The 27,410-nt window shown below is 42.2% G+C and overlaps 1 protein-coding gene across 7 annotated transcripts in view; it reads right to left on the bottom strand.

The window, feature by feature from the left end:
• Positions 1-27,410, bottom strand: part of LOC127571046 (alpha-1,6-mannosylglycoprotein 6-beta-N-acetylglucosaminyltransferase A-like) — a 110,499-nt gene that overhangs the window by 81,990 nt on the left and 1,099 nt on the right. For 5 of the 7 annotated variants that reach the window (XM_052017079.1, XM_052017078.1, XM_052017077.1 and 2 more), the window contains exons 1-3: positions 13,796-13,891; positions 13,599-13,705; positions 7,895-8,266 (exon numbers count right to left, since the gene is read on the bottom strand). In XM_052017079.1, the coding sequence (XP_051873039.1) occupies positions 7,895-8,132 (238 nt within the window). In that variant the 5' untranslated portion in view covers positions 8,133-8,266; positions 13,599-13,705; positions 13,796-13,891. Of the gene's footprint in view, positions 1-7,894; positions 8,267-13,598; positions 13,706-13,795; positions 13,899-27,410 lie in introns of those variants that run through there. The other 2 variants (XM_052017076.1, XM_052017075.1) reach the window with 2 other exon arrangements.

The following is a 27,410-nucleotide window of genomic DNA, read 5'->3' as shown; positions in this document are numbered from 1 at the left end:
AGTTAGGAACTCATATTGCAGCTGTATAACACTTTGATGTGGCCACATCTGGAGTATTGTGTGCAGTTCTGGTCACCCCATTGTGGGAAGGATGTGGAGGTTTTGGAGAGGGTTCAGAAGATGTTCACCAGGAATAGAGAGTATTAGCTATAAAGGGAGGTTTGACAAACTTGGATTCCTTTCTCTGGAGTGTCAGAGACTGAGGGGCAATCTGATAGAAGTACGTAAAATTATGGGAGGTATAGATAGGGGAGGTAGAGTCACTTTCCCCAGAGTGGAGAGGGTGAGATGAGAAAACTTTAAAGGAGATTTATGGGGCAAGTTGTTTTTTTTTTACACGCAGGGAAAGTTAGGTGCCTGGAATGCACTGCAAAGAGAAATAGTGGAAGCAAATACAATAGTAATATTTGAGAGGCATTTAAACTGACAGATAAAAAGGCCGGGAATGGAGGGATACAGACTGTGTGCAGACAGATGGGATTAGTTTGGATTGAATCGTGGTCAGCACAAACATTGTGGGCGGCATGGCCCTTTCCTCTGCACTACTGTTCTGTAACAGGGAAAGGGCTCACGGGCAATGTGCAACTCTCTAAAAGTTAGTGGAACTTGAACGATGAATCTGGCGTCTTTTTTGGTACATTCATGGTAGCTTGCGAAGTTGGTGTAGATTGTGGGTATGTCTCTACTGATTTCCATGTTCAAGCAGAGGCTCTGCAGGGAATCCTTACTCCAAAAAACAAGCGCAGAGTGCGAGACTTACTGGGGATAGAATCACTGAAACATGCAGCACAAAATGCCACCATTCAGCTCGCTGTCTATGTTCTGGTCAAAAACACACGAGGTTGATTCCACTTCCCAGCTCTTGGTGTATCACTTAACATAATCAAAGACCCCACCCACCCACCCGGGACATTCTCGCTTCTCTCCCCCCACCCTTCCCCCCATCGGGCAGAAGATACAGAAGTCTTAAAGTACATACCACCAGGCTCAAGGACAGCTTCTATCCCTCTGTTATAAGGCTAATGAATGACCCAGTATTTATCCAAGTCTGCTTGCTGTGAAAGTTAGAAAGGAGCTTGGAGGTTCTGATATTTCTATGTACTTCAAACCTTTCAAGTGCTCAATGACTTACCAGGGATTGTGAAGAATTCGGCATATTGTTCCTGTGCATTACTGGCGACAGGGAGGAGACTCTCAAGTGATCAGAGGTGAGCTACTTCCTACAGAATACCCAGACTCAGATTCAAATGGCTGGTCCAGTTATGGTCTTGATCAATGGTGACACTGCTCCACCCTCCACGTTGATGGTGTGGGACTGGCTTATTAGAATGTGACTGAATGTCAGGGAGTTGGAAGTTAGGATCTCTCTCGTCGGAGCAGAACTGATCTTCATTCAGTGTCAACAAACATGCACTGGAGTTACTTGTTAATGATTGTAATCAGGTGCTTTATCAAGGTAGGTTCCCTTGTCCACCTGCCCAGGGAAACCCAAATACAATGCTCATCGAATGTCAACAACTACATGATCCTCAATGTACAGACACGCAAAGTGTTGGGAAATCCGTGAATACTTTAACCAAAATATTCTGTAAACGTTGTAGAGTTAATCCTGTTTCGCCAGAATTGATACATTTTGTCCTTCAACAATTAACGAAAGAGCAAAACTGCAGTTTCCAACCAGACAAGGAGCCAATTTATCAGACAGTACAAAAAAATTGACAAAGGTCTCCAAAATCTAACTTTGTTTCCCAGAGACATGGGTAAGAAAGACTTCTGCCATGAAGTTTAAATGGACATGTCTGCTCAAATGTCTTTGTTTCCAGATTGATTCCTGGGGTGGCAAGTTTTTTGCATGACCCAAGATTAAGTAGAGCAGGCCTGTGTGTACATCCTGAGGTTTATCAGGACAAGGGATGATTTCAGTAAAAAGCACAAAATTCTTACAGTGCTTCCCTGGCTGGGGTGCCGGGGCCAGAGTCTCAAAAGGAAAAACCTTCCCCCCACACAGGATGGTTTCTCATTGGAATTCATTATCCAATACAGTTGTGGAGGCTCTGAAATGGAGTATATTCAAGACAAAGGTGGATAAGATTCTTAGAAAAAGAAATATGGGGTTAGTGCAGAGGTAATAGATCAGCCATGAGCTTCAACACAAGGCGCTGAATGGCCTAGTCCTGCTTATTTCCTTAGGTAATTACGTTCAAAGTATTTCATGCATACAGAGCCTAGCTCCAATTCACCATTTATCACTAAAAACACTAACCTCACCTTATTTTCCAAAAAAAATCTGCTAAATTACAGCCCTCACAAAACTGAAAAATGATCTTGTACTTTTCTGTCACCTTTAGGATTTCAGTTGCTATTGAAATGTTGTCAGTACTGCAGTGTGGGAAAAACATATGCCAACGCACAAAGCAAGATCTCACAAAAAAACAGAAGTGTTAGCCAAGACACTCGGAGAGGCTTTGAATATTCTTTTATATCTACCTGTACTGACAGGCACAAGATCACAAAAGCAATGCAGCAATCTTTAGTATTGCAATAGAGTGAATGGTAGCCAATTCTTAGGTTTAGCTGATTAACCTCCTGTAGTCTTCTGTCCCTATCTATGAGCTTCTAAACTTTGGATCTGGTAATGTGCACTTAAGATACAAGATAAGATTTCTTTACTTGTCACATGTACATCGAAACACACAGTGAAATGCATAGAGTGCTCTGCAGCCTGCAAGTGTCACCACGCTTCCGGCGCCAACATAGCATGCCCACAACTTCCTAACCCGTACATCTTTAGAATGTGGGAGGAAACTGGAGCACCCAGAGGAAACCCACGCAGACACAGGGAGAACGTACAAGCTCCCTACATACAGCAGCGGGAATTGAACCCAGGTCGCTGACGCTGTAATAGCTACACTAACCGCTACACCACCGTGCCTGCCCACTTAAGCTCCTTAGGTGGAAATTAGGTGATGCAGAGCTCAGACACTTGAACACCGAGGATTCTGAATGCTTAGTATTCAACGGACAAATTTAAAGAAATTAACTGATGTTGGGGACCATTTCCTCTTCCCAGAATATGTGGCCACTGCTTCTTGTGATGTTTCACTTAATATGTGAAAACAGAATATGGTGATCAAAAGATAACTTTCCATTTATAGAGTATAGAAAAAACAGATCTCACCCCATCATCAGACACCTCTTCTGGGCTGATGATTTGCTTACAATTAATTTAGGTCAAAGGGAAACAGTAGCAGAATACAAAACTACATTTGCAAGCATTCTTTTGTAAACAAGCCTCCACATTTTACAGCTATTATTTCCTTCAGACAAGGTACGTTAGGTCCCCAGTAGCATTTGGTCAATGATTAACAACTTTTCAGATGGTATACTTTTGAACCAGGAATTCTAAACTAAGCTCACTACAGCCTTTACTAAACTACAGTGACTGACTTTAAAGGATGAAATACTGGTATAGCAGTTAGCACTGCTGCTTCACAGATCAAGGATCTGGATTCAATCCTGATCTCTGATGCTCTCAGTATGGAGCTTGTGTGTCCTCCCTGTGACAGTGTGTGTTTCCTCTGGGTGGTTCAATTTCCTGCCACTACTCAAATACATTCTGGGGAGGTTAACTGACAAATGTGAATTGTCTGTTAGTATACATACAGTGGCATGCAAAAGTTTGGGCACCCCTGGTCAAAATTTCTGTTACAGTGAATAGTTAAGTGAGTAGAAGAACTGATCTCCAAAAGTCATAAAGTTAAAGATGAAACATTCTTTTCAACATTTTAAGCAAGATTAGTGTATTATTTTTGTTTTGTACAATTTTAGAGTGAAAAAAGGAAAGGAGCACCATGCAAAAGTTTGGGCACCCCCAGAGACTTGAGCTCTCAGATAACTTTTACCATGGTCTCAGACCTTCATTAGCTTGTTAGGGCTATGGCTTGTTCACAGTCATTGTTAGGAAAGGCCAGGTGATGCAAATTTCAAAGCTTTATAAATACTCTGACTCCTCAAACCTTGTCCCAACAATCAGCAACCATGGGCTCCTCTAAGCAGCTGCCTAGCACTCTGAAAATTAAAATAAACCATGTCCACAAAGCAGGAGAAGGCTATAAGAAGATAGCAAAGCATTTTCAGGTAGCCGTTTCCTCAGTTCATAATGTAATTAAGAAATGGCAGTTAACAGGAACGGTAGAGGTCAAGTTGAGGTCTGGAAGACCAAGAAAACTTTGAGAGAACTGCTCCTAGGATTGCTAGAAAGGCAAATCAAAACCCCCATTTGACTGCAAAAGACCTTCAGGAAGATTTAGCAGACTCTGGCGTGGCGGTGCACTGTTCTACTGTGCAGCGGCACCTGCACAAATATGACCTTCATGGAAGAGTCATCAGAAGAAAACCTTTCCTGCATCCTCACCACAAAATTCAGCATCAGAAGTTTGCAAAGGAACATCTAAACAAGCCTGATGCATTTTGGAAACAAGTCCTGTGGACTGATGAAGTTAAAATAGAACTTTTTGGCTGCAATGAGCAAAGGTATGTTTGGAGAAAAAAGGGTGCAGAATTTCTTGAAAAGAACACCTCTCCAACTGTTAAGCACGGGGGTGGATCGATCATGCTTTGGGCTTGTGTTGCAGCCAGCGGCACGGGGAACATTTCACTGGTAGAGGGAAGAATGAATTCAATTAAATACCAGCAAATTCTGGAAGCAAACATCACACCGTCTTTAAAAAAAGCTGAAGATGAAAAGAGGATGGCTTCTACAACAGGATAACGATCCTAAACACACCTCAAAATCCACAATGGACTAGCTCACAGTCCCCTGACCTAAACATCATTGAAAATCTGTGGACAGACCTCAAAAGAGCAGTGCATGCAAGACGGCCCAAGAATCTCACAGAACTGGAAGCCTTTTGCAAAGAAGAATGGGCGAAAATCCCTCAAACAAGAATTGAAAGACTCTTAAACTGGCTACAGAAAGCGTTTACAAGCTGTGATACTTGCCAAAGGGGGTGTTACTAAGTACTGACCATGCAGGGCGCCCAAAACTTTTGCTTCGGGCCCTTTTCCTTTTTTGTTATTTTGAAACTGTAAAAGATGGAAATAAAAAAAGTAATCTTGCTTAAAATATTAAAGAAATGTGTCATCTTTATGCCTTTTGGAAATCAGGTCATCTTTTACTCGCTTAGCTATTCACAGTAACAGAAATTTTGACCAGGGGTCCCCAAACTTTTGCATGCCACTGTAAATAGCAAAATAATTAACAGAGATTTGGTGGGCATGAGAGAGAGAATATGTTTCAGGGAATTAAGGAGGAATGGGACTGATGGGCCGAAGGCCTCCTTCTGTGATGTAATAAGTAGGTAAATGATAACCTGTTGAAGAGTAAACGATAACCTGTTGAAGAGTACAAGTAAAACACCTAATTAAAACACTCATGCTTCATTTAGGTTCCTGACCTACACCAGTCTCGGATCCTGATAGAAATCTGGGCAACCAGCTGTTGGACAGCCAGCACAATCCTGCACTCTCAAAGTCTGCACCTTTCAGCAGATGTCACTTCAGCCTCTCCATCATTTGGACAACAATGTGAGGCCAACCTCTAATACTGGCAGAGATCAGCTAACTTGGCACATAGATTGTTCCCATTTCTAACTAATGTTCACCCCACCAACCACTCTGGTTAAAAAAAACACTTGCTTTCGGCAGGGTGAGTATCTTGTTTCACCTAAAAAAAAGCATGCGTTTTCACAGGTTAGAAAGTGTCAATGAAATCCACAGCTCCAACTCAGTTGAGGCATGAGTGTTTGACGTTTGCATCACATCTCCTCTGGCAAGGGCCAGCTTTTGGCTTCCTTTAACCATAACATACTTACGGCAAACCATTCCAAAAATAAAATTGAGCCACTCCAGATAAATAATGCTAATTAATTGTGACTTAGTAGGGAAGTGAGATTGGAGTCAGAAATTAAGGGAGGAATCAAAGCACTAGAAATGAACAGATAATCCAGCTCTCGACCTCTCCTTCCCAACCAGCAAACTGTCCACGTGCAGAAAGCTGTTTCCTAAAACAGAATTTCAGACAATTTGATTTTGCTGGTGGGGCTGCTGTTTAAATCAAAGGATTAGGAGTTCAAACCCACTCCATGAATCAGAGTACAATTTAAGATTCAACACCCAAAGGAGTCCTGCACTACGATTTGTTCAGTGCACTGTTAAACATCACAGTACTCTAGACAATAATCCTTCAAGTCAGACTAGGGCGTGTATGATATGACCAGGTTTACCACTTTACGAGCCCTTCGTAATGCATGTTACCCACTTCAAATTGCTGAGAGTTGTGGAAAGGCAAAATGACACAAGATGTTAAATCTTGGGGTTGTATTCAAAGACACACAACAAAGGAGGCAGCTGTATGGTGTACCTGCTCTCTCAGAACTACCAGTCAATCCCATTACCCCAACCCCGCCACCCCCCCCCCCCCGTCCTCTCCCCAAAGCCCTACAAATGTTCCTTTGTATTTTGCTTATTTCAGTTTTCTTTTTAATCTTCCACTAGGCTTTTTTTTTACAGTTTTCTTTATTTCCAAGTTCAAAACAAAGCTCCTTGTCATTTACTTTTTTTGGTTAATTGTCTTTAATCTGTGCCCTCTAGTTATCAGTGCTCCTGCCAGTAGAAACAGTTGGTCTTTGTAACTTGAAAAAAAACTGTGAATGACAACTTTCCTCTGTCATTGTCTTATATGAAAAAAAATCCCTACCACACCTTCTCCTTAAATCCATTAAGACATTTCAGACCTGGAAATGCTAGTTTTATGTCAAGGATGATGCCAACTAAGTAACAAAGTTGGAACTTGTTCAAGGTTGCTTTAGAGTAAAAATATGGGAAACATTTTTTAAAAATCATGGAAGCTAAATGAGCATTACCGATAAATGATCAATTTACTTTGGAGAGCAGATTGAATTATAGAACTACGGGACGATGGAATCAGATTTAATAGTAATTTTTGAAAATGAATACACTTGAAATGGAAACAATACTGAGGCCACAGGGAAATGTGGGTCACTGGACACTCAAAGAGCGTGAGACGTGTATTATTGAATGAGTAGTTTCTTTCTGTGCAGTATCATTCTGAGCAATATGCTAAACTATTAGAAAATTCCAACAGAAATCTGAATCAGAACTCTTCACACTGAAAAATCTAAACCCATAAGGTAAAATATAGTTCTGCAAGATAGAATTCTATAACTTTTACTTTGTGCTTATGAGAGTCAGGAACTTCAAATCATTTTTACTTCAGGGCTACTTCCTGTACCCTCGAGCTCAAATCTATGACAGTAAAGGGAAATATTTTATAAAATTGCGGTTAGTGGTAACACTATTACAGCACCAGTGACCCTGTCTGTAAGGAGTTTGTACGTTCTCCCCGTGTCTGCATGGGTTTCCTCCGGGTGCTCCGGTTTCCTCCCACATTCCAAAGACGTACAGGTTAGGAAGTTGTGGGCATGCTACGTTGGCGCCGGAAGAGTGGCGACACTTGCGGGCTGTCCCCAGAAAAGATGCATTTCACTGTGTTTCGATGTACATGTGACTAATAAAGACATCTTATCCTATTTTCTTATCATTTTTTTCTGCGTAACAATTTAAGCATCAGTTGTATCTCTACTTCAATTTATGTAGGGACATGCAGAGTGAAACTTTTCACTTGCTGCTTTTTTTTAATGCTCAATATAGTGCCCACAAAAAAGTACAATTTGTCCAATAAGTTAGCTTATAACTTTGTTTGATTCATTTAAAAGGACACTCTCAGCACAATTTTCTTCTTCCCAAAAGAAAACCTGTGAAAAGTAGATCCTAATACATGCATATGACAAAAGCAAAGGCTCTGCACTCTTACCATATCCTGCCATTGAAGCACCATGCGGACCATCTATCGTATTCTGATTTTCTTCTGCTAGAGCTCGAACATATCTTTTACTCAGTTCCAAAATTTGTTCACGCAGTTCTGCACTGTTTTGATGCTTTGGTTGCTGGAAGGTGTAACGAAGCAGCACCAAACCCCAAATAAACCCAAAAATCAGCAACAGAGCACTTAGTTTCTGGGATGCATTTCTTTTGAATAGACTTCCAAACATCTTCGCCAACCACAGCCTCCTTTTACAGGTGAACCAGTCACATTACCAGCATCTTCAACTTTTGAATCTTTTATGGGGAGCAATCAAGCAGTCTGTTGCCTTAAATCATCTTCATCTATTGTTAGTTTTCCGTCCTGTAAAAAGGGGAAATCTATTCTTTAGGAATTGAAATTTGGTTATTGCACAATCAATAATTAATCACCAAAACAACCCAGAAAACCTTCACATTGATCAACACACAAACAGAAATAAAACAGGAAAAGGAAAACCACACAAAGCAACCTGACTTCCTGGCTAAAACACAAAGCTCCTCACAAAATACAGTCATCTTCTAAACAAGCATGTTTGTGATAAACTCTGACCATAATTAAACCCACAATCTCAAGTATTATCCAAGATATAGTCAGCAGGTCAGGCAGTGTTTCCAGACATTCACCTTTCAGATCGATGACCTCTCATCAGAACTGATGATAGATCATTGATGTAAAACATCAACCTTCTCCCTCTCCCCACAGTCACTGTTTGACCTACTGAGGATTTTGCCACCCGCTTATCCACCGTAAAGTGTATTGTAGAGAGTGATTCATTCCTGATTTACGTAATAAACAAAATGAAACAATTTTAAATAGGAACAAGCTATAAATGTGGTACAAGAATAAGGAATTTATGCTAAACATTTATAAACACCTTTTTTAAGGCAGGAAAAGATGGGAGAAACTTAGTTGTTTGACCTTTAAGCAGAGAAGGTTAAGAGATGTTCAAAATCTTTAAGAGTTTTGACAGGGTAAATCGTATAAAGCTGCTTCAATCGTGGTACAGTTTGTAACCAGGAGAAAAAAAATTAAAATACTTGCCAAAACAGCCTAAAATGTGGAAATATTTATTCTCACAGTCTTCTTGTTATGATCTGAAAAACACTGTCTGAAAGTGTGTTCTAATCCAGTTCAATAACAGCTTTCAAAATGAGATAAATGCTGGAAAAGGAAGCCCTGCCTGACCTTGGAGATAGAGCAGAGCAGTAGAACTAATTGGTTAGCTTTTTTAAGAACTCCTCCCAGATATGATGTGTCACCTTCTGTGCATTTTCTATGAAGAAAATAAATGATGTACTATGGTATGTAACACAGAAAGATGAACAGATTATTTATAGATGTAGTTATACAATATTTCTGCTTTGAATGATTCATTTTCAATTTACAATACTTTGCTAGGAATTTCAGATTAATTGGATTTTAATGCATGCAAAGAATCCAACCATTAAGAAACATTTTATTGAATTCCACCACATTAATCTTGAGTGCTCTATTTAATGAAAACAGATTTGCTAAAGAAAAAGATACCCTAGGAAAGTAAGTTAAATTATAAACTAAAGTCAATATATTGAAGTGTGTTGTTTTGTGTAAGAAGCTTTAAATTCAAAGATTTGTTTTCCATACAGAATAATGTGTTAAAGAGTTCAAATTTAATCTAGTACATAATTATAATCACCTCTACTTTGCAAGATTATTCAAACCTCTCGCACTATGGATTTGTCTCTGATTGTGGTATTTTTGCACTCGTGTCGTGCTTTGCACAGTCTTTCTTTTCTCTTCACTGTCTTGTATAATTTATGTTTTTTTTTGTGTTGTCTGTACCTACATTCCTGTGATGCTGCTGCAAGCAAGTTTTTCAACGTACCTGTACCTCACTAACTTGTGCACATTGATAATAAATTCGACTTGACCTGACCTTTAAGCTACAATGCCATGTGTTATTCTAGCTAATAATGTTTACTGGTAGTGTGATTTTATGGTATGTTTACTTGCAACAGCAGAATTGCTTCTTGTTCATAGACTGATACGATACAGAGCGGAAAAATGCACGGGTTTCTCAGTGACTGACGTACATGGATGAGGCAAGTGACTGCTTGTGGCCCTGCCAACTGCGAGTCAAATAACACCTTGGCTTGGATGTTGCTGTCAGTGGTGAAACAATGGCACATTGATGCTTCCCCCAGGAGATCGATTCATCCCCGCGGCACAGAATTCACCTCTACCCTATCAAGCACGAGTTCTGGGAGACCTTCACGGCCCAGCAACATAGTGCCAACAGGTACACTGAGCAGCCACTCAGAATTCACACTGACAGGAAAGAAGATAAAAAGCACCATTTCCAACATTTCACAAGATGCACAGAATGAATATACACAAGATTAAGGTAGAAGCTGAAAGCCCTCAGAATGGAGTCATGGACGCATGGAGGGATACAGTTACTTAGTCCACTGAGCTTGCACAGGTGCTCTACAGAGACACTCACCAGTTCAGTCCTCCAGCCTGTTTTCCAGAGCCTTGCAAATTTCCTCACCACATCACATTTATTAACTTCCTTTCTGAAGGCCACAGTGGAATCTGCCTCCACTACATCTGCAGGCAGTGCATTCCAGATTCCAACCACAAGCTACGTAAAAACACGTTGTCCTATATCACCATTAATTCACTTCCCTTTTGTTTTAAGCCTCCAATCCTCACCCCCGCCACCAAAGAGAATGGCCTCCCACTCCCCACTCTGCCTAGACCCATCATTTTATATACTTCTGTCTAATCTCCACTCAGTCTTCACTTCTCCAAAGAGAACAGTTCCAGCTTCTGCAATCTATCCTTGTAACTGTAGTCCTTCATCCCAGGAACCATTCCCCTCTGGACCCTTGCCGATGCCTTCACATTATCCTGAAACGCAGCAGCCAGAATTAAACAAGAGCTCAGCAGTGATTTACAAATGTTCACTATGAATTCCCTGCTCTTATACTCTGTGCCTCTGTTGATAAAGCCTATACTCGTGCACGACTTGTTAACCACCTTCTCAACCTGCCACTTTGGATGATTTATGCATACAGACGCCCAGGTCCATCTGCTCCTGCACCCCTTTTACAACATCCTTGATTCTATATTGCCTCTTCTCATTCTTCCTACCAAAATTCATCACCTTAGTGTCACCTTCCTCTCCCATGTGTTTGCTGATTTCACCACCTTGTTTAAATCCTTCTGCAATATTCCCTTCACAATTTACAGTCCCACCTGGTTTTGTTTAAAAATGGTGCTTTGCCCCCTGGAATCCGGGTCATTAACACTGATCAAAAAAACAAAAGGGCTTGTTGCCAAGCCCGGGAATGCCACTATTTCTCTTCTCTCAGTGGGCAAAACAACAATTTACTGTGACTACCGGTGGCCTCTTGCTCAGCCAACTTTGGATCCATGCTATTAATGTCCCTTTTTAGCTTTGTGCTTCAACTGTGCTGAATAACCTTGTTCAGCTCTTCATAAAAATTGTTCAGGATGTCCATCTCTAACTCTATTCACTATCTCATTAAATTTATAGGAAGCATTCCAGTCGGTCCTGGGGACTGACCTACTTTAAATTCAACCAAATTTTCTAAAACCTCATAGCTATCAATTTTTAACATAGACGTCAGAGGGTAGCGGTGGAGGGGTGTTATTCTGACCAGAGTTCTGTGAACAGTGGAAATCTGCAGGGATTAGTGCTAGGACCTCGTCTGTGATATATGCAAATGACTTGGACGAAACTGTAGATGGGCTGATTAGTAAGTCTTCAGATGACACAAAGAATTATAGAGCTGTGGATAGTGAAGGTGGTTGTCAAAGGATCCAGCGGGATATAGATTAGTTGCAGATATGGGAGAAGAAATGGCAGATGGAGTTTAATCCAGGCAAGTGTGAGGGGTTGCACTTCGGAAGATCAAAGGTAATCAGAAAGTACACAGTAAATGGCAGGAATCTTAGGAGCTCTGATGTACAGAGGGGTCTTGGGGTCCAAGTCCGTAGCTCTCTGAAAGTGGCAACACAAGTAGATAGGATGGTAAAGAAGATGTACTTGCCTTCATTGGTTGGGACATGGAACACAAGAATCAGGAAGTCATGTTGCAGCTGTACAAAATGATGGTTAGGCTGCATTTGGAGTATTGTGTGCAGTTCTGGTTGCTCCTTTATAGGAATGGTGTGGAGACTTTGGAGAGGGTGCAGAAGAGGTTCACCAAAGTGTTGCCTGGATTAGAGAGTATAGAGGTTGGACAAACTTGGAATGTTTTCTCTTAAGCGTAGGGCAAGGAGAGACTTGATAAAGGTTTATAAAATTATGAAAGGTATAGGGTAGATAGTCATAATCTTTATCCCAGGGTAGAAATGTCAAATGCGAGAGGGCATAGCTTTAAGGTGAGAGGAGGAAAGTTTAAAGGAGATGTGTGGGCTAAGTTTTTTTGTTTACACAGAGAGTGGTGGGTACCTGGAAATCGCTGCCGGGGTGGTGTTGGAAGCAGACACGATGGTAGTGTTTTAAGAGGCATTTAGATAGGCAGGAGGGAATGGAGGGATATGGATCATCTGCAGGCAGATAGGCTTAGTTTAATTTGGCATCGTGGTTGGCACAGACATGATGGGTTGAAGGGCCTGTTCCTGTGCTGAACTGTTCTATGTTCCATGTATATACACCGTCTCAACTACCTGCTCCTTCATCAATACTCTGAAAACACCCTCTTCCCTGGTGAAGATAGATGCAAAGCACTCACTTAGTGTCGTAACATTGTGCTCAGCATCCATACGATAGGTCCCATTGTTGTCCTTAACAGGCCCCACTTCCCCATGTACTACCCTTCTGCTATTTCTATGCTAATACCAAAACACTAACAAACACAGAATCCTGAAAGAATATTAAAATGTCTGGGGTCATTGTACAGATGGGGCAAACCTAGTTCATGGAGCCCTGATCCAACGAGAAGGAGAAGGGAATGGCAGGGAAGCCACTGGAGAACACCAAAGGCTGAAACTTGTGCAGGAATGGCAGCAAAGATGAGAAAAAGAGGCAGCAGCAGATTAGGCAAGAGCTAACATTTGAGTAGAAAATTCTTGAGGGAATGTTTTAGAAGAAAGGTTGATGGGACTAACAATTGAAAAGCAAATATACAACCAATTTATTTGATAGGCTGGAAATGATATGCATGGATATGGTAGTGTAGCAGGTGGCATAACGCTATCACAGCACCAGTGATCCGGGTTCAATTCCCGCCACTGTCTGTAAGGAGTTTGTACGTTCTCCCCGTGACTGTGTGGGTTTCCTCCGGGTGCTCCGGTTTCCTCCCACATTCCAAAGACAGACAGGTTAGGAAGTTGTGGTCATGCTATGTTGGCGCGAAAGTGTGACGACACTTGCGGGCTGCCCCCCGAACTACTCTACGCAAAAGATGCATTTCACTGTGTGTTTCAATGTACATATGACAAATAAAGAAATCTTATCTACTGTTGATACAGTTATGATGGGATTATTTTTAATGTAACTAGATCAAATGTGTATAGCAAACACATACCAAATGTGGGTTTCTAATATAATAGAATTTTCTGGTAACATACACGTGTAATATAACTGCAAGGGCAGTAACAGAATATCACATGCAGTTCCCCTATTGTGTGGCTTTTGTACCTTGGACTCTTTTGTGACACAAGACGATTTGAGTTCAAGGACGTATTAACATCGTTCCTGTTGCGATTCAGATTATTTCTTGACATATTAAAAACCTGGCTTCATAGCTAAAGGATAAACAGATGGAGTCAGGAACTGAACCTTACAGTCTTTAAACATAAATAGTTCAGCATGTCAAGAAGCTATTATTATCCTACCTGCAGCATGTTATATTGAGATCATGTCGGACACCCACTGTTTTCAAGTTACTATAAAAGGTAATCCAATCACACTGCCAGAACAAGGTAATGCCAGCTGACCTACATGGAAGCATAACTACTCAGACACAGAAAAATATATAATGGTGAAATTATTAGCATTAAATGTCAAATTTCTTCATGATTTTTCTTAGATAATCTGCAATCTTTTTTAGCAAATTGCTCTTGGAAATCAAGTAATCATGTAAATGAGTTGGTTGCTGGTTCTGCCCACAGTTAAAGCCCAAATGCCAAGCACTGACACTGAAGCAAACAAAACAATTAGAGGCATTACTTTAGCTATTATTTTAAAAAAATGTTTTTTTATACCATTGCTGTAGTTTTGATGTTGGTGATCTCTCGAGGTTAGTGGATTAAACTAGTTTCAGTTGGTAAACACCCGCAGCCTGCACACACTAGAATTGCAGTCTTACCCAGTCAGCAACCAAACAGTAAAATACTGAGGATCCTGGAAATCTGAAATAGCAAAACACTGCAGAGACTCAGCAGGTCGGGTACAGCATACAGGGGGGTGGGGGGAGGGGGGTTGTAGTTAACAGTGCAGATCTAATGACCACTTCATACCACTTTCCTCGCACCAGCACTTAAGCATTTCAAAGCTGATGAGAAGGTATATTTTTTTCATTGAGTCAACCTGAGTTTTGACCAGATTACATAGAAAGTATTTCCACTGAATTAATAACTTCAGTCCTCAGATAGAAAGACCACACCAAAAGTAGAGTTGTGCAGAGAATTTTACTTCTGAAATTTTGACATTTCTTTTCAATTATATTATTAACCTTTTTTAGAAGCTAAAATTAACAGCTGCAAGAATTTTAACAAAAGAATCGTTATTTTCCTGCTTCTTTCACGATTGTTAATCCATTGTTTTCATTCTTTGTTTAGCACTAGTTCTGGTTAGTAACATTTCTTGGACATTAAGCCAAGGTGTAAAAGATCAGCCTATGCTGTTATGAAATAGCAGACCAGGCACGAGGGCTGAATAGCCAAATCCTGCTTCTATTTCCTACCACCTTAACGGTGCTCCGTTTGAGATATAGAATTAGAGCCACATTGGATTTTATCATTGGCCCAGATGGCACCAGTAAAAATAACAAGGCTATCAGGCCTCTCAATTTTTGAAGAGTATATAAGACAGCAACCTTTGATGACCCTGAGGAAGTAAACGGTTAAGAAACTGTGACTGACTGTAACTGTACATATAACCGATGGAAAAATAACTTGCAAGCAAGAGCAGGCAAGCTACTGACTCAAGGCTAGATGATGATTGCTGTGTCCGGGACCTTGGTGGCAGGCTAATATACTAGACGATAAGGGTGGTGGGTGTAATAAACAGACTGGAGGAAGCTTGTTTTAAACAATGAGGGTGATACCTGTCTTTGAATCTCTTGATCGTAAAACAATTATATTGGACCATGGGTGCGATGTCTGCCTTTGGATCTCTAAGGCCTGACTGAAACTCATGGAGCCAAATTCATTAAGTGTGCGTGACAATATCTGTATAAGTCACTATCTGCTCCTTTGGACTGTGGAGACCTTGGGAAGCGACTCTCAAAGACTGCTGAAGAGACCCCTCCCTGGCAGTAGACTGCTAATAAAACACGTTTTAACTGAATCAACCTGGTGGCACTGTGTTATTTTGCAGCAGACAGAAGTGGGAACTTAAAATCAGGACAACAACCCTTCTCACTCAGCATAACCTAGAAACGAGAAAGTTGCTATCCAAGCTGCCCGGCTCTTATACAGGAAGAATTATAACTGTTTCTTATTGTAAGATTTAGTATTATGACATGTGAAAAGAGGTGAATACTTTCTATTCATTGGCAGAGCAAGGCCACTATTTATTTCTCTCTCTAATTTCCCTCCTATCAAGATTTCTTTATTAGTCACATGTACAACGAAACACACAGTGAAATGCATGTTTTGCGTAGAGTGTTCTGGGGACAGCCCGCAAGTGTGACCATGCTTCAGGTGCCAACATAGCATGCCCACAACTTCCTAACCCGTACGTCTTTGGAATGTGGGAGGAAACCGGAGCATCCAGAGGAAGCCCACACAGACACAGGGAGAACGTACAAACTCCTTACAGATAGTGGCCGGAATTGAACCCGGGTCACTGGCACTGTAATAGTGTTACGCTAACTGCTACACTACCGATTGCAAGAGCAGCTTAAATAAAGTGAAGTATTTTAAATGTACAAGCTCATGGTAAAGAAGAAATACATAGAACATAGAACACTACAGCACAGTACAGGCCCTTCGGCCCACAATATTGTGCCAATATCGTATCCTGCTCTAAAATCTATCTAACCCTTCCCCCCCACATAGCTCTCCATTTCTCTATCATTCATGTGTCTATCTAAGAGTCTCTTAAATGTCCCTAATGTATCTGCCCCCACGACCTCTGCAGGAAGTGCGTTCCACCCACCCACCACTCTCTGTGTAAAAAAAACTTACCCTGACATCCCCCTTATACCTTCCTCCGATCACCTTAAAATTATGTCCCCTCCTGTTAGCCATTGTCAGCCCTGGGAAAAAGTCTCTGACTGTCCACTCGATCTATGCCTCTTATCATCTTGTACACCTCTATCAAGTCACCTCTCATCCTCCTCCTCTTCAAAAGCCCTAGCTTGCTCAACCTATCCTCAGAAGATATGCTCTCCAATCCAGGCAGCATCCTGGTAAATCTCCTCTACACCCTCTCTAAAGTTTCCACATCCTTCCTATAATGAGGCGACCAGAACTGAACACAATACTCCAAGTGTGTCTGACCAGAGTTCTATAGAGCTGTAACATCACCTCGCGGCTCTTGAACTCAATCCCCCGACTAATGAAGGCCAACACGCTATAACACCTTCTTACACCCTATCGACCTGTGTGGCAACCTTGAGGGATCTATGAACGTGGACCCCAAGATCCCTCTGTTCCTCCACACTGCTAAGAGTCCTGCCATTAACCTTGTATTCTGCCTTTGAATTCGATCTCCCGAAGTGTATCACTTCACACTTATCTGGGTTGAACTCCATCTGCCACTTCTCATTCTATCAATATTGTTGTAATTTACAGCAACCTTCTACACTATCCACAACACCCCCAACCTTTGTATCATCAGCAAACTTACTAACCCACCCTTCCACATCCTCATCCAAGTCATTTATAAAAATCACAAAGAGCAGGGGTCCCAGAACAGATCCCTGCGGAACACCACTGGTCACCGACCTCCAGGCAGAATACACTCCATCTACCACCACCCTCTGTCTTCTATGGGCGAGCCAATTGTGAATCCACACAGCCAAGTTTCCCTGGATCCCATGCCTCCTGACCTTCTGAATGAGCCTTCCATGAGGGACCTTATCAAATGCCTTACTAAAATCCATGTACACCACATCCACTGCTCTACCTTCATCAATGTGCTTTGTCACATCCTCAAAGAATTCAATCAGGCTCGTGAGGCATGACCTGCCCTCACAAAGCCATGCTGACTGTCCCTAATCAAGCTATGCTTCTCTAAATGCCCATAAATCCTGTCTCTAAGAATCTTCTCCAGTAATTTGCCCACCACTGAAGTAAGACTCACTGGCCTGTAATTCCCAGGGTTATCTCTACTCCCTTTCTTAAACAACGGAACAACATTTGCCACCCTCCAATCATCTGGCACTACTCCCGTGGCCAATGAGGATGCAAAGATCGCCGCCAAAGGCACAGCGATCTCTTCCCTCGCTTCCCGTAATAACGTAATAATCAAAGACCCCACCCACCCAGGTCATTCTCTCTTCTCCCCCCTCCCATCGGACAGAAGATACAAAAGCTTTAAAGCACGTACCACCAGGCTCAAGGACAGCTTCTATCCCATTGTAAGACTATTGAACAGTTCCCTAGTATGATAAGATGGACTCTTGACCTCACAGTCTACCTCGTTATGGCCTTGCACCTTATTGTCTCCCTGCAATGCACTTCCTTGTAGCTGTGACACTGCTCTGCATTCTGTTATTGTTTTACCCTGCACTACCTCAATGCACTGTGTAATGAAATTATCTGTACGAACGGTGTGCAAGACAGTTTTTCCACTGTACCTCGGTACTTGTGACAATAATAAACCAATTTACCAATTATATAGGGGTTTCTGTGGCATAACCCACACCTGGATTATTGTGGGCAGTTTTGGCCTCCTCACCCACAAAAGGATACCCTTGTCAGTGAGGGAGCACAATAGTTCACCAGCTGATTCATGGGATGGCAGGACAGCTGTATGAGGAGGGATTGCGTCAACTATACTTGCATTCACTGGAGTTTAGAAAAATTAGATGATCTGATTGAAATAAACAAAATTCTGACAGAATTTGCCAGTCTGGATGCAGGGAGGATGCTTCCCCTGGTTGGCAGGTTGAAATGTAGGGGCCACAACTGAGATGTTTTCACTTAGAGAGTGGTGAATATACCAAATTCCCTATTACAGAAGGCTGTGGAGGCCAAGTTAACAGATATATTTAGCGAATGTTTTCTAGATATCAAAAGGGCGAGAGTGGGAATTAGATACAAGCAGCAGAGGATCAGCCAGAAAAATAATGAATGGCAGAGCAAGCTTGAAGGGCCAAATTGCTTGTACCTGCTCCCACTTTGCCATGTTTCTAAAGTGGTTAATGCTTAAAATGCCTCAAAGGGTCCAACAACTCATTTAGATTTGGAGAAAATACTGAAGGATGAGGAACCAATGGCCTTTCCTGCATTTTCCTCATCCAGTGAGTGAATAAATCCATCATTTGGGGGTGATGAGAATAGAATCGACTCCCCTGCTACTTCTAACTGTGGTTGCTCGATGCCATGCTTGGACTACTTTGATTTCCATGACAGTCAGTTTTCTCACTGAATTTCAGCTTCATCCAGTCCACGGTTGTCCTTATCTGCACTTCCTGGTTATGGCTTCACTGCTTAGTAACAATTCTGCAATCTGACTCTTGAAGGAGATGTAAAATTTCTTACTCAGTTCTGACAGATTACAGATCCCCATAGAGGATGCGGCAACAAAATCTTTCTCTAACACAGTAAGTTCCAGCACAAAATCTGTGCATTGGGGTAACTGTAGACAGAGGCTCACCATTGTGTAAAGCTTTCTAAAACTGAAACTATGCTGAAAATATCCAAGGTATACCCCCAAAGAGGAGTGCCTCCAAAACAACCAGTAAGTTTGTTCTATTTACTTTAAAGAATATATTTAGAACGTACACTCAGCGGAGACTTCAATATCTATTGCCATTACAAAGAATGACTCAGAGGCACATCACTCTCCAAGTATGAAAGGACACAGCTGCCAAATATTGACAGAATCAGGAGGTGAATGATCCTCACCAAGCTGCCTGTTGCAGATATGCAATGTTATTGTAGAAGTGACCAAAACCCTGTGTTCATATTGCTCGCACCTTCGATTATGTTGTGTTGTATTACCACAGTCCCATGTGGACTAGAATCGGAACAGATTTCAGCTTAAAATGGATATCAGTGTGATACTTTAGGTCACCATTAGCAGCAGAAGGGTGTTCCATCAGAACCTGTGACCATTTGGGCATTTCTCATTCTACTTTAATCATTAAGCCAGGATGAGAAATGACCAAGATCACTGAGTACTGCAAAGACTATAGACCAAAGTAAAACCGTAGTACTGCAGACCTCTGCTCCAGAGCTGACTGTACTGCAAAGCAGTCAGGACCTTTATGGAATACCCTTCACTTGCTTGGTTGATTGCAGTTCCAACAATTCAAACCACCCAGGACAAAGCAGCCTGATTGCAATCCCATCCAAAACTGTGCATGGCAGCTGTACTCTGTACCCTCTGCTAAATGTATCGCAATTACTCAGCTAAGCTACTCTGGTAGCAATTCATCAGTTCCCCTCTCCAGAGATGCTGCATGACCTCCTGTGTATTTCCAGAATTTTCTGTTTTTATTACAAAACAAAACACATTTGGCCAATTAGTGCCATGAATTTATTCGCAATGATCAGCAATGTGATGGAGTCCTATCAAGCCACACTTACTCACCAATAACCCACTTACTTATCATCAGCTTGGTTACTGTTGGGATCATTTAATTCCAAATCTCATTACAACATAGAGTTGAAAACCAGAGGGGAGGTAAAACTGGATGCAATGAATATCAAAGCAGTCTCTGGGTAATCAAAGTGAATGTCAGTAGGAATCAGACTGGGGAGACTCTCCACTAACTAGACCTGTACCTAGAATACTGGAATATGGTTTTTGGTTTGCCTAAAGACCAATGATCTCAGCCCCAGGACAATGCTGCAAAACTCCTTGGTGTCTTAAACAAAATCCTCTTGGTCTTTGAATTTCCTTACATCATAAGGACAGAAGGAAGCATGTTTATTGAAAGCAGTCTTCCTCCGAGACAGTTCCTCAGGTCAAGGATGACCACAGGGGCTGAGATGGCTGAAGAGACTCTACTATCAGATAGAACAGGTGGGGTTTGAAGGGCAGCCAGATGGGCTGTGGTGCATTCCCATGCAGTCAGTGCACAGGCTCTGTGTGAAGGAGCAATTAAAAAAAAGCATGTTATCTAAGTGTTGAGAGATTGTAGAACCTCCGAGATGGAGAGGGATCTGGGTGTTCCAGCGTGGGCTCACAAATAGCTGGGATGCAGGAACGGCGGGTAATTAGGAAAGCTAACAGTATTATTATTTATTGCTGGAGAATTGAATACAAAAGTAGTGCGGGTCTCCTTCAGTCGTGTAGGACATATCTAAAATATAGCATTCAGAAATGATCTCCTTACTTAAGGAAAGATGTTAATTTGTTGGAGACAGTGCAGAGGTTTACTAGACTGTACCTGGAATAGGTGGGTTGTCTTACATGGGAAGGTTGGGTAGGCTAGGCTCGTATCCACTGGAGTTGGGAAGAGTGAGAGGGGACTTGATTAAAACAAGATCCTGAGGGATCTTGACTAGGTGGATGTGGAGAGGATGTTTCCTCTTGTGAGAGTCTAAAACTAGGGGTTACAGTTTAAAAGTAAGGGGTCTGCCATTTAAGAGCGAGAAAGTTTTTTATCACTCCTCAGAAGGTACCTCACAAGTACTTGGAACTCTCTTCCTCAAAGGTTAATGGAAGCAGAGTGCTTGAATATTTTACAGCAGAGAAAGGTAGATATTTGAACAAGGGTTTAAAGGGTTATTAAGGATAAATGGGAATGCAACGTTAAGGTCATCATCTTATTAGAAGGAGCGTGCTTAAGGGATCGAGTGGCCTATGTTCATGTATCAGGACCAGTACGAGGCAAAATAAACAGAGCTGCTACCAGACAGCCAGCGTTCAATGATGACCTCGGGTGCTGTGTGGAGTTCGTATGTTCCCCTGTAGCAGTGTGGGCTTCCTCCAGGTGCTCTGGTTTCCTCCCACATCCAAAGACATACACATTAGCAGGTTAGTTGGACACCGTAAATCGCCCCGAGTGTGTAGCTGAGTGGTAGAATCTGGGAGGAGTTGAAGAGAATGCAGGGAGAATAAAAACGGGATTAGGGTCGGATTGTCTAGATATTCAGTGCAAATATCGGTATTTTTGATGTAAAGTAGGTCTTCTTCAAATTAAAAAGATATCTGCAAGTTCCTTTTGGGTGGGATACTGTGCAAAGTAAGTTCTGATTTACTTTTCAGGTCAACACTAAGCTTGAATGGCTCACAGCAGACTGCAAATGCTGGGGAGAATTTAAACTAGAATTGTTGGGGGGGTGGGAACCGAAGAGACTGGGGAAGAGGTGGTTCTCTCTCAATAGAGAAAGCTTGTAGACAGTGCGAGAGGGAGGTTAGGCAGGTGATAAAGAAGGGACACGGTCAGACCGACGGTTTGAGATGTATCATTTTAACACAAGGAGTATTGTGAACAAAGTGGATGAGCTTAGAGCGTGGATCAGTACTTGGAGCCATGATGTGGTGGCCATTACAGAGACTTTTGGAAAGCATCAAGTTGGATAAATCGCCAGGACCAGATGAGATGTACCCCAGGCTGCTGTGGGAGGTGAGGGAGGAGATTGCTGAGCCTCTGGCGATGATCTTTGCATCATCAATGGGGACGGGAGAGGTTCCGGAGGATTGGAGGGTTGCGGATGTTGTTCCTTTATTCAAGAAAGGGAGTAGACACACCCAGGGAATTATAGACGGTGAGTCTTACTTCAGTGGTTGGTAAGTTGATGGAGAAGATCCTGAGAGGCAGGATTTATGAACATTTGGAGAGGTATAATATGATTAGGAATAGTCAGCATGGCTTTGTAAAGGGAAGGTCCTGCCTTACGATCCTGATTGAATTTTTTTGAGGATGTGACGAAACACATTGATGAAGGGAGAGCAGTAGATGTAGTGTATATGGATTTCAGCAAGGGGTTTGATAAGGTACCCAATGCAAGGCTTATTGAGAAAGTAAGGAGGCATGGGATCCAAGGGGACATTGCAGTGTGGATCCAGAACTGGCTGGCCGACAGAAGGCAAAGAGCGGTGGTTGAAGGATCGTATTCTGCGTGGAGGTCGGTGACCAGTGGTGTACTTCAGGGATCGGTTCTGGGACCCTTACTCTTTGTGATTTTTATAAATGACCTGGATGAGGAAGTGGAGGGATGGGTTAGTAAGTTTGCTGATGACACAAAGGTTGAAGGTGTTGTGGATAGTGTGGAGGGCTGTCAGAGGTTACAGTGGGACATAGATAGGATGCAAAACTAGGCTGAGAAGTTGCAGATGGAGTTCAACCCAGATAAGTGTGAAGTGGTTCATTTTGGTAGGTCAAATATGATGGCAGAATATAGTATTAATGGTAGGACTCTTGGCAGTGTGGAGGATCAGAAGGATCTTGGGGTCTGAGTCCATAGGACGCTCAAAGCAGCTGCACAGGTTGACTCTGTGGTGAAGAAGGCATACGGTGTATTGTCCTTCATCAATCGTGGAATTGAATTTAAGAGCCGAGAGGTAATGTTGCAGCTATGTAGGACCCTGGTCAGACCCCACTTGGAGTACTGTGCTCAGTTCTGGTCGCCTCACTACAGGAAGGATGTGGAAGCCATAGAAAGGGTGCAGAGGAGATTTACAAGGATGCTGCCTGGAATGCAGAGCATGCCTTATGAAAGCAGGTTGAGGGAACTCGGCCTTTTCTGCTTGGAGCGATGGAGGATGAGAGGTAGCCTAATAAAGGTGTATAAGATGATAAGAGGCATTGATCGTGTGGATAGTCAGAGGCTTTTTCTCAGGGCTGAAGTGGTTGTCACAAGAGGACATAGGTTTAAGGTGCTGGGGAGTAGGTACAGAGGAGATGTCAGGGTTAAGTTTTTTACTCAGAGAGTGGTGAGTGTGTGGAATGGGCTGCCAGCAACGGTGGTGGAGGCGGATACCATAGGGTCTTTTAAGAGACTTTTGCATAGGTATATGGACCTTAGAAAAATAGAGGGCTATGGGTAAGCCTAGTAATTTCTAAGGTAGGGACATGTTCAGCACAGCTTTGTGGGCCAAAGGGCCTGTATTGTGCTGTAGGTTTTCTACGTTTCTAAATCCGTTAGCTTGGTTACTGAATTGGCTAAAGCCTATACAACAGAGTTGGACTAAATGGGTCATTTTCAGGTTAGCTGCCTGGATCAGTATTGGGCCCTCGGCTATGAAGAAAAGGCAGTAGAACATGAGCATGATCAACTATAGAAAGCTAAATGGGAAGGTCAATGGCAAGGAAGCAAAACGTCTGAAAGATTATGGATAGAATAAGTAAGGAGGAAAGATGTGTAATGTGGAAGAATATGAGGTTTGTTGGTAGGAATAAATGTCAAAACAGAATAGTTTTTTAAAATGGGTTGATATTTATAGATTTTGTTGCATTTGTACTCTCTCATCCCTCTGCACATTGAATATGGATAACTAACAATGAAGGCAAATAGTATGTTGACCTTTACTGCAAAAAAGGTGAGAGAACTCAGGCAAGTCTTCCGACAAGTCTACAGCATTTTGTAAGATCATACAACAAACATTGTGTGAAGTTCTGGTGTCCATAGCCAAGAAGGGATATACTTGCTTTGGAAGCAGTACAGTACTGATTTACTAAATTGATTCCTGAGGTGACAAAGGTTATTGTATTGGGAGAACTCATGTAGGATGGGCTCATACTGGGGTCCAGGAACAAAGGTGGACATTTCATTGAAACATACAAGGTGCTAACAAGGACTGATTCTGCTTGCTGGAGAACCAAGTACTGGGCACAGTATCAGGACACTAGCTCAGATATTTAGGACTGATAAGATTTTTTTTATCCATAAAGTTATGAATTTTTGGAGGCATAATCATCAAGAATTTCAGGACTGAGACCAAGAGTGTTTTGTATGCTAAGTGATTATGTGGATCAGGCAGGAGCATGGTCTTGTATTCGAGGACCACACAGCTTAATCCTTGTTCTATTTCTTACATTCTTAATCTTTCACAAACAAACCATAAAAGAAAAAAGTACAATTTTCGCCAAAATTACAAGCATATTATGAAAAAGACTGAAATGACCATGTATGATTAAGTTGGTAGCTGAAATGCTAAAAATAAAACTTTTTTTATTTGTCTGTGTGAATTATAGCCCACATGCATAAAATTAGTATTTTAGGTCAGTGAGTTTCCTGAGCAGTAACTTTACCATTAAAAATTTATGCAACCAGTTGATAAACAGTCCAGTTGTTCTTCCCTTTACTCTTGTAGAGCTGTATGCACATCAGCTCAGACTATGGGGAAAGTGCAAAATATTTCAATGTTTATGTCAGTTTCAGCACATTAGAAAATGTCAATTGTTTCACGTTATGACTGCAAAAATTCAGACTACCACCGACCCCAATTAAAAATGGGCAAGGTCACGTAAGATGATAAGAACTGGCAGCAGGAGAAGCCATCTGCCCTTCGAGCCTGCTGTGCCATTCATCCAGATCCTGACTGATCTTCTACCTTAGCACCATTTCCCAGCACTATCCCTCATCTCAAGTCCTTTCACATGCAGGAATCTACCATCTCCCTCTGTTTCGAATGAACACAATGACTGAGTATCCACAACACTTTCTGGAGTACAGAATCTCTCTATGGAAGAAATATATCATCATCTCACTTGGAAGCAGCTTGCTTCTTATTCGAAACCTGTGCCCCCCCCCCCCACCCCCAGCGAGGAAACATCTCCCTGCACCTGGCCTGTCAAACTCGTCGAGAATTTTGTAAAGTTTCAATGAGATCTCCTCTCATTCTTCTAAACGGTTGGGAACATAACTGCAGTGTACTCAAACAGCAAATTGACCATCCCTAGGAACTTCATTGCACTCTATACAACAAGGACATCCTGCCTTAAATAATGAGATTGAAATTGTACCTAATACTCTAGGTGTCATCCCACCAATGTCTTATACACTTGCAATAAGCTTTCTGTGGCGACTCACCGTCTAGTCGGGTGAACTGGCTCGGCAGTCGGGTCGCGCGGCGTCGGAGCGACGAGGCCCAAGATGGCGCAAGATGGCGGCGGGCCTCGTCTTTCCGAGCGACGGGGAGAACCCGCGCGCGGGAAAGTCCTGATGACGTAGGACTTACGTCATTGCCGGTTGTTTTGGGCGGGAACATTCTCCCTTAAAGGGCCCGCGCAAGGCGGGAAAATAAACCAGTTCTGTTTGGCAATCCTCCGAGTAGAGTCTTGTTTTATTCCGTGGTAGCAACCGCTACATTTCCTTACTTCTGTAGATAAAGATAATATCCTTTTGCTCTTGCAATTGCTGCTTCCCATACACGTTGGCCTTTGATGTAGTTAAAAGTGCACCTAAGTCCCTTTGAACATCTGCATAATTCCAAGTGCTTTAACTTTGTTGATCAACCTCCTGTGTGTGTCCTTACCTACAACCTTCCAAAATTCCAAATACACAAATCCACTGGTTCTCCCTTATCTATTCTTCTAGTTATATCCTTAAAGAACTCCAGCAGATTACTCAAATGTGATTTTCCTTTCAGAAATCCATTCTGACTTTGCTCAATCCTATTATACTCTAAGGTGTTCTGTTACTAATCCTTCATTCAAGATCCTAGCATCTTCCTTACCACTGACATTAGGCCAACAGGTCAGTAGTTTCCTTTTTTCTCACTCTCTTTCTTAAATAGTGAGTCTCAGAAACAATTCCATAATCAAAACATCTGCTATCTTTAGGGCCATCTCTTTCAAAACTCTGAACTGTAGATCACCAGGTTCTTCGGATGTGTCAGCTTTCAAGCTCACCAACTTATTTATTTTAACAAATGCGGTTCCTTTTTCTCAATAGGGCCTAGATTCTCTCATGTATTTGGTAGATGTGTGTCTTCTGCAAAGACAGACACAAAATGATTGTTTATTTCATCTGCCTAGCTCCTTATTCTCCATTACAGATTTCCCCATTTCTGCCTGCAAAGGGCTCACATTTGCTTTTGCCTTTTCACATACCTATAAATGCTCTTGCAGTCTGTTATGTTTCTCACTGTTTGAATGTAAACCTGATTCATTAAGTTAGACCCAACATGCGTATTAGTGTTTGAGAGAAAAAATGCTTCCTTTGTTGTAGAAGAGTTGCAAGTTGAATATTTAAGCATAGAACCTCACCGACAAAATCAAAGTGGAAGAGAATCCCATTCCACTTTAGTTATAATTTGAGCCTTTCTTACTTATTTACATTACTCAAGTTTACAACCAAAGTTTAAATCACTACCAGTACTTATGGTATAAATAAGGCATCTGAATAGTGACTGACAAACTTAGTGAGATTCCCAAATTCCAAATAACATACTTAAAGCACTTTATTTACCACACATTAAGTGCACCTTGTTTTGACCTTGCACCTTATTGTCTCCCTGCAATGCACTTCCTTGTAGCTGTGACACTGCTCTGCATTCTGTTATTGTTTTACCCTGCACTACCTCAATGCACTGTATAATGAATTGATCTGTATGAACGGTATGCAAGACAGGTTTTTCACTGTACCTCGGTACAAGTGACAATAATAAACCGAAAACAATACACAGAAAAGCATTGATAAGATTACGATCAGAAGCAAGACTCATTACGCAAACAAAAAAGTTGTCCCTGTCAATTTCTTATTTTCCATTTCCAGAAAGTAGAAATGAAATACAATTATTTCATATCTGATCACTAACTTGCCAGGGAGACAGATGGCTATAGGCCAAAACACAGCTGTTAACACAAAGCAATACACTATTACTGACAGAATGGTTGCCAGAAGCGGGGGGGGGGTGCTCCTGGGACCGTCCTGAGCAGCTGAAGAAAGAGTGATGACGGATGGAGGCTGGTCCGACCCACCCACCCACACCCCTTCCCCCCCAACAGCAACTTTTCCCCACCCCTCACCCGCTCCCCGTCCCAGGTCCATCACACCCCTCACCAACCCCACCCCCTCCCTCCCTCTCCCCTCCCCCCTCTCGCCCTCCCCTCCCCCCTCTCCTCTCCTCCCCCCCTCCCTCCCCCTCCCCTCCTCCCCCCCTCCCTCCCCCTCCCCTCCTCCCCCCCTCCCCCTCCCTCCCCCTCCCCCTCCCTCC

The sequence above is a fragment of the Pristis pectinata genome, chromosome 5 (assembly GCF_009764475.1).
Source record: "Pristis pectinata isolate sPriPec2 chromosome 5, sPriPec2.1.pri, whole genome shotgun sequence".
Lineage (NCBI taxonomy): Eukaryota > Metazoa > Chordata > Chondrichthyes > Rhinopristiformes > Pristidae > Pristis > Pristis pectinata.
Note: the sequence above shows the minus strand (reverse complement) of the source record. Positions and strands in the feature narration are given on the sequence as shown.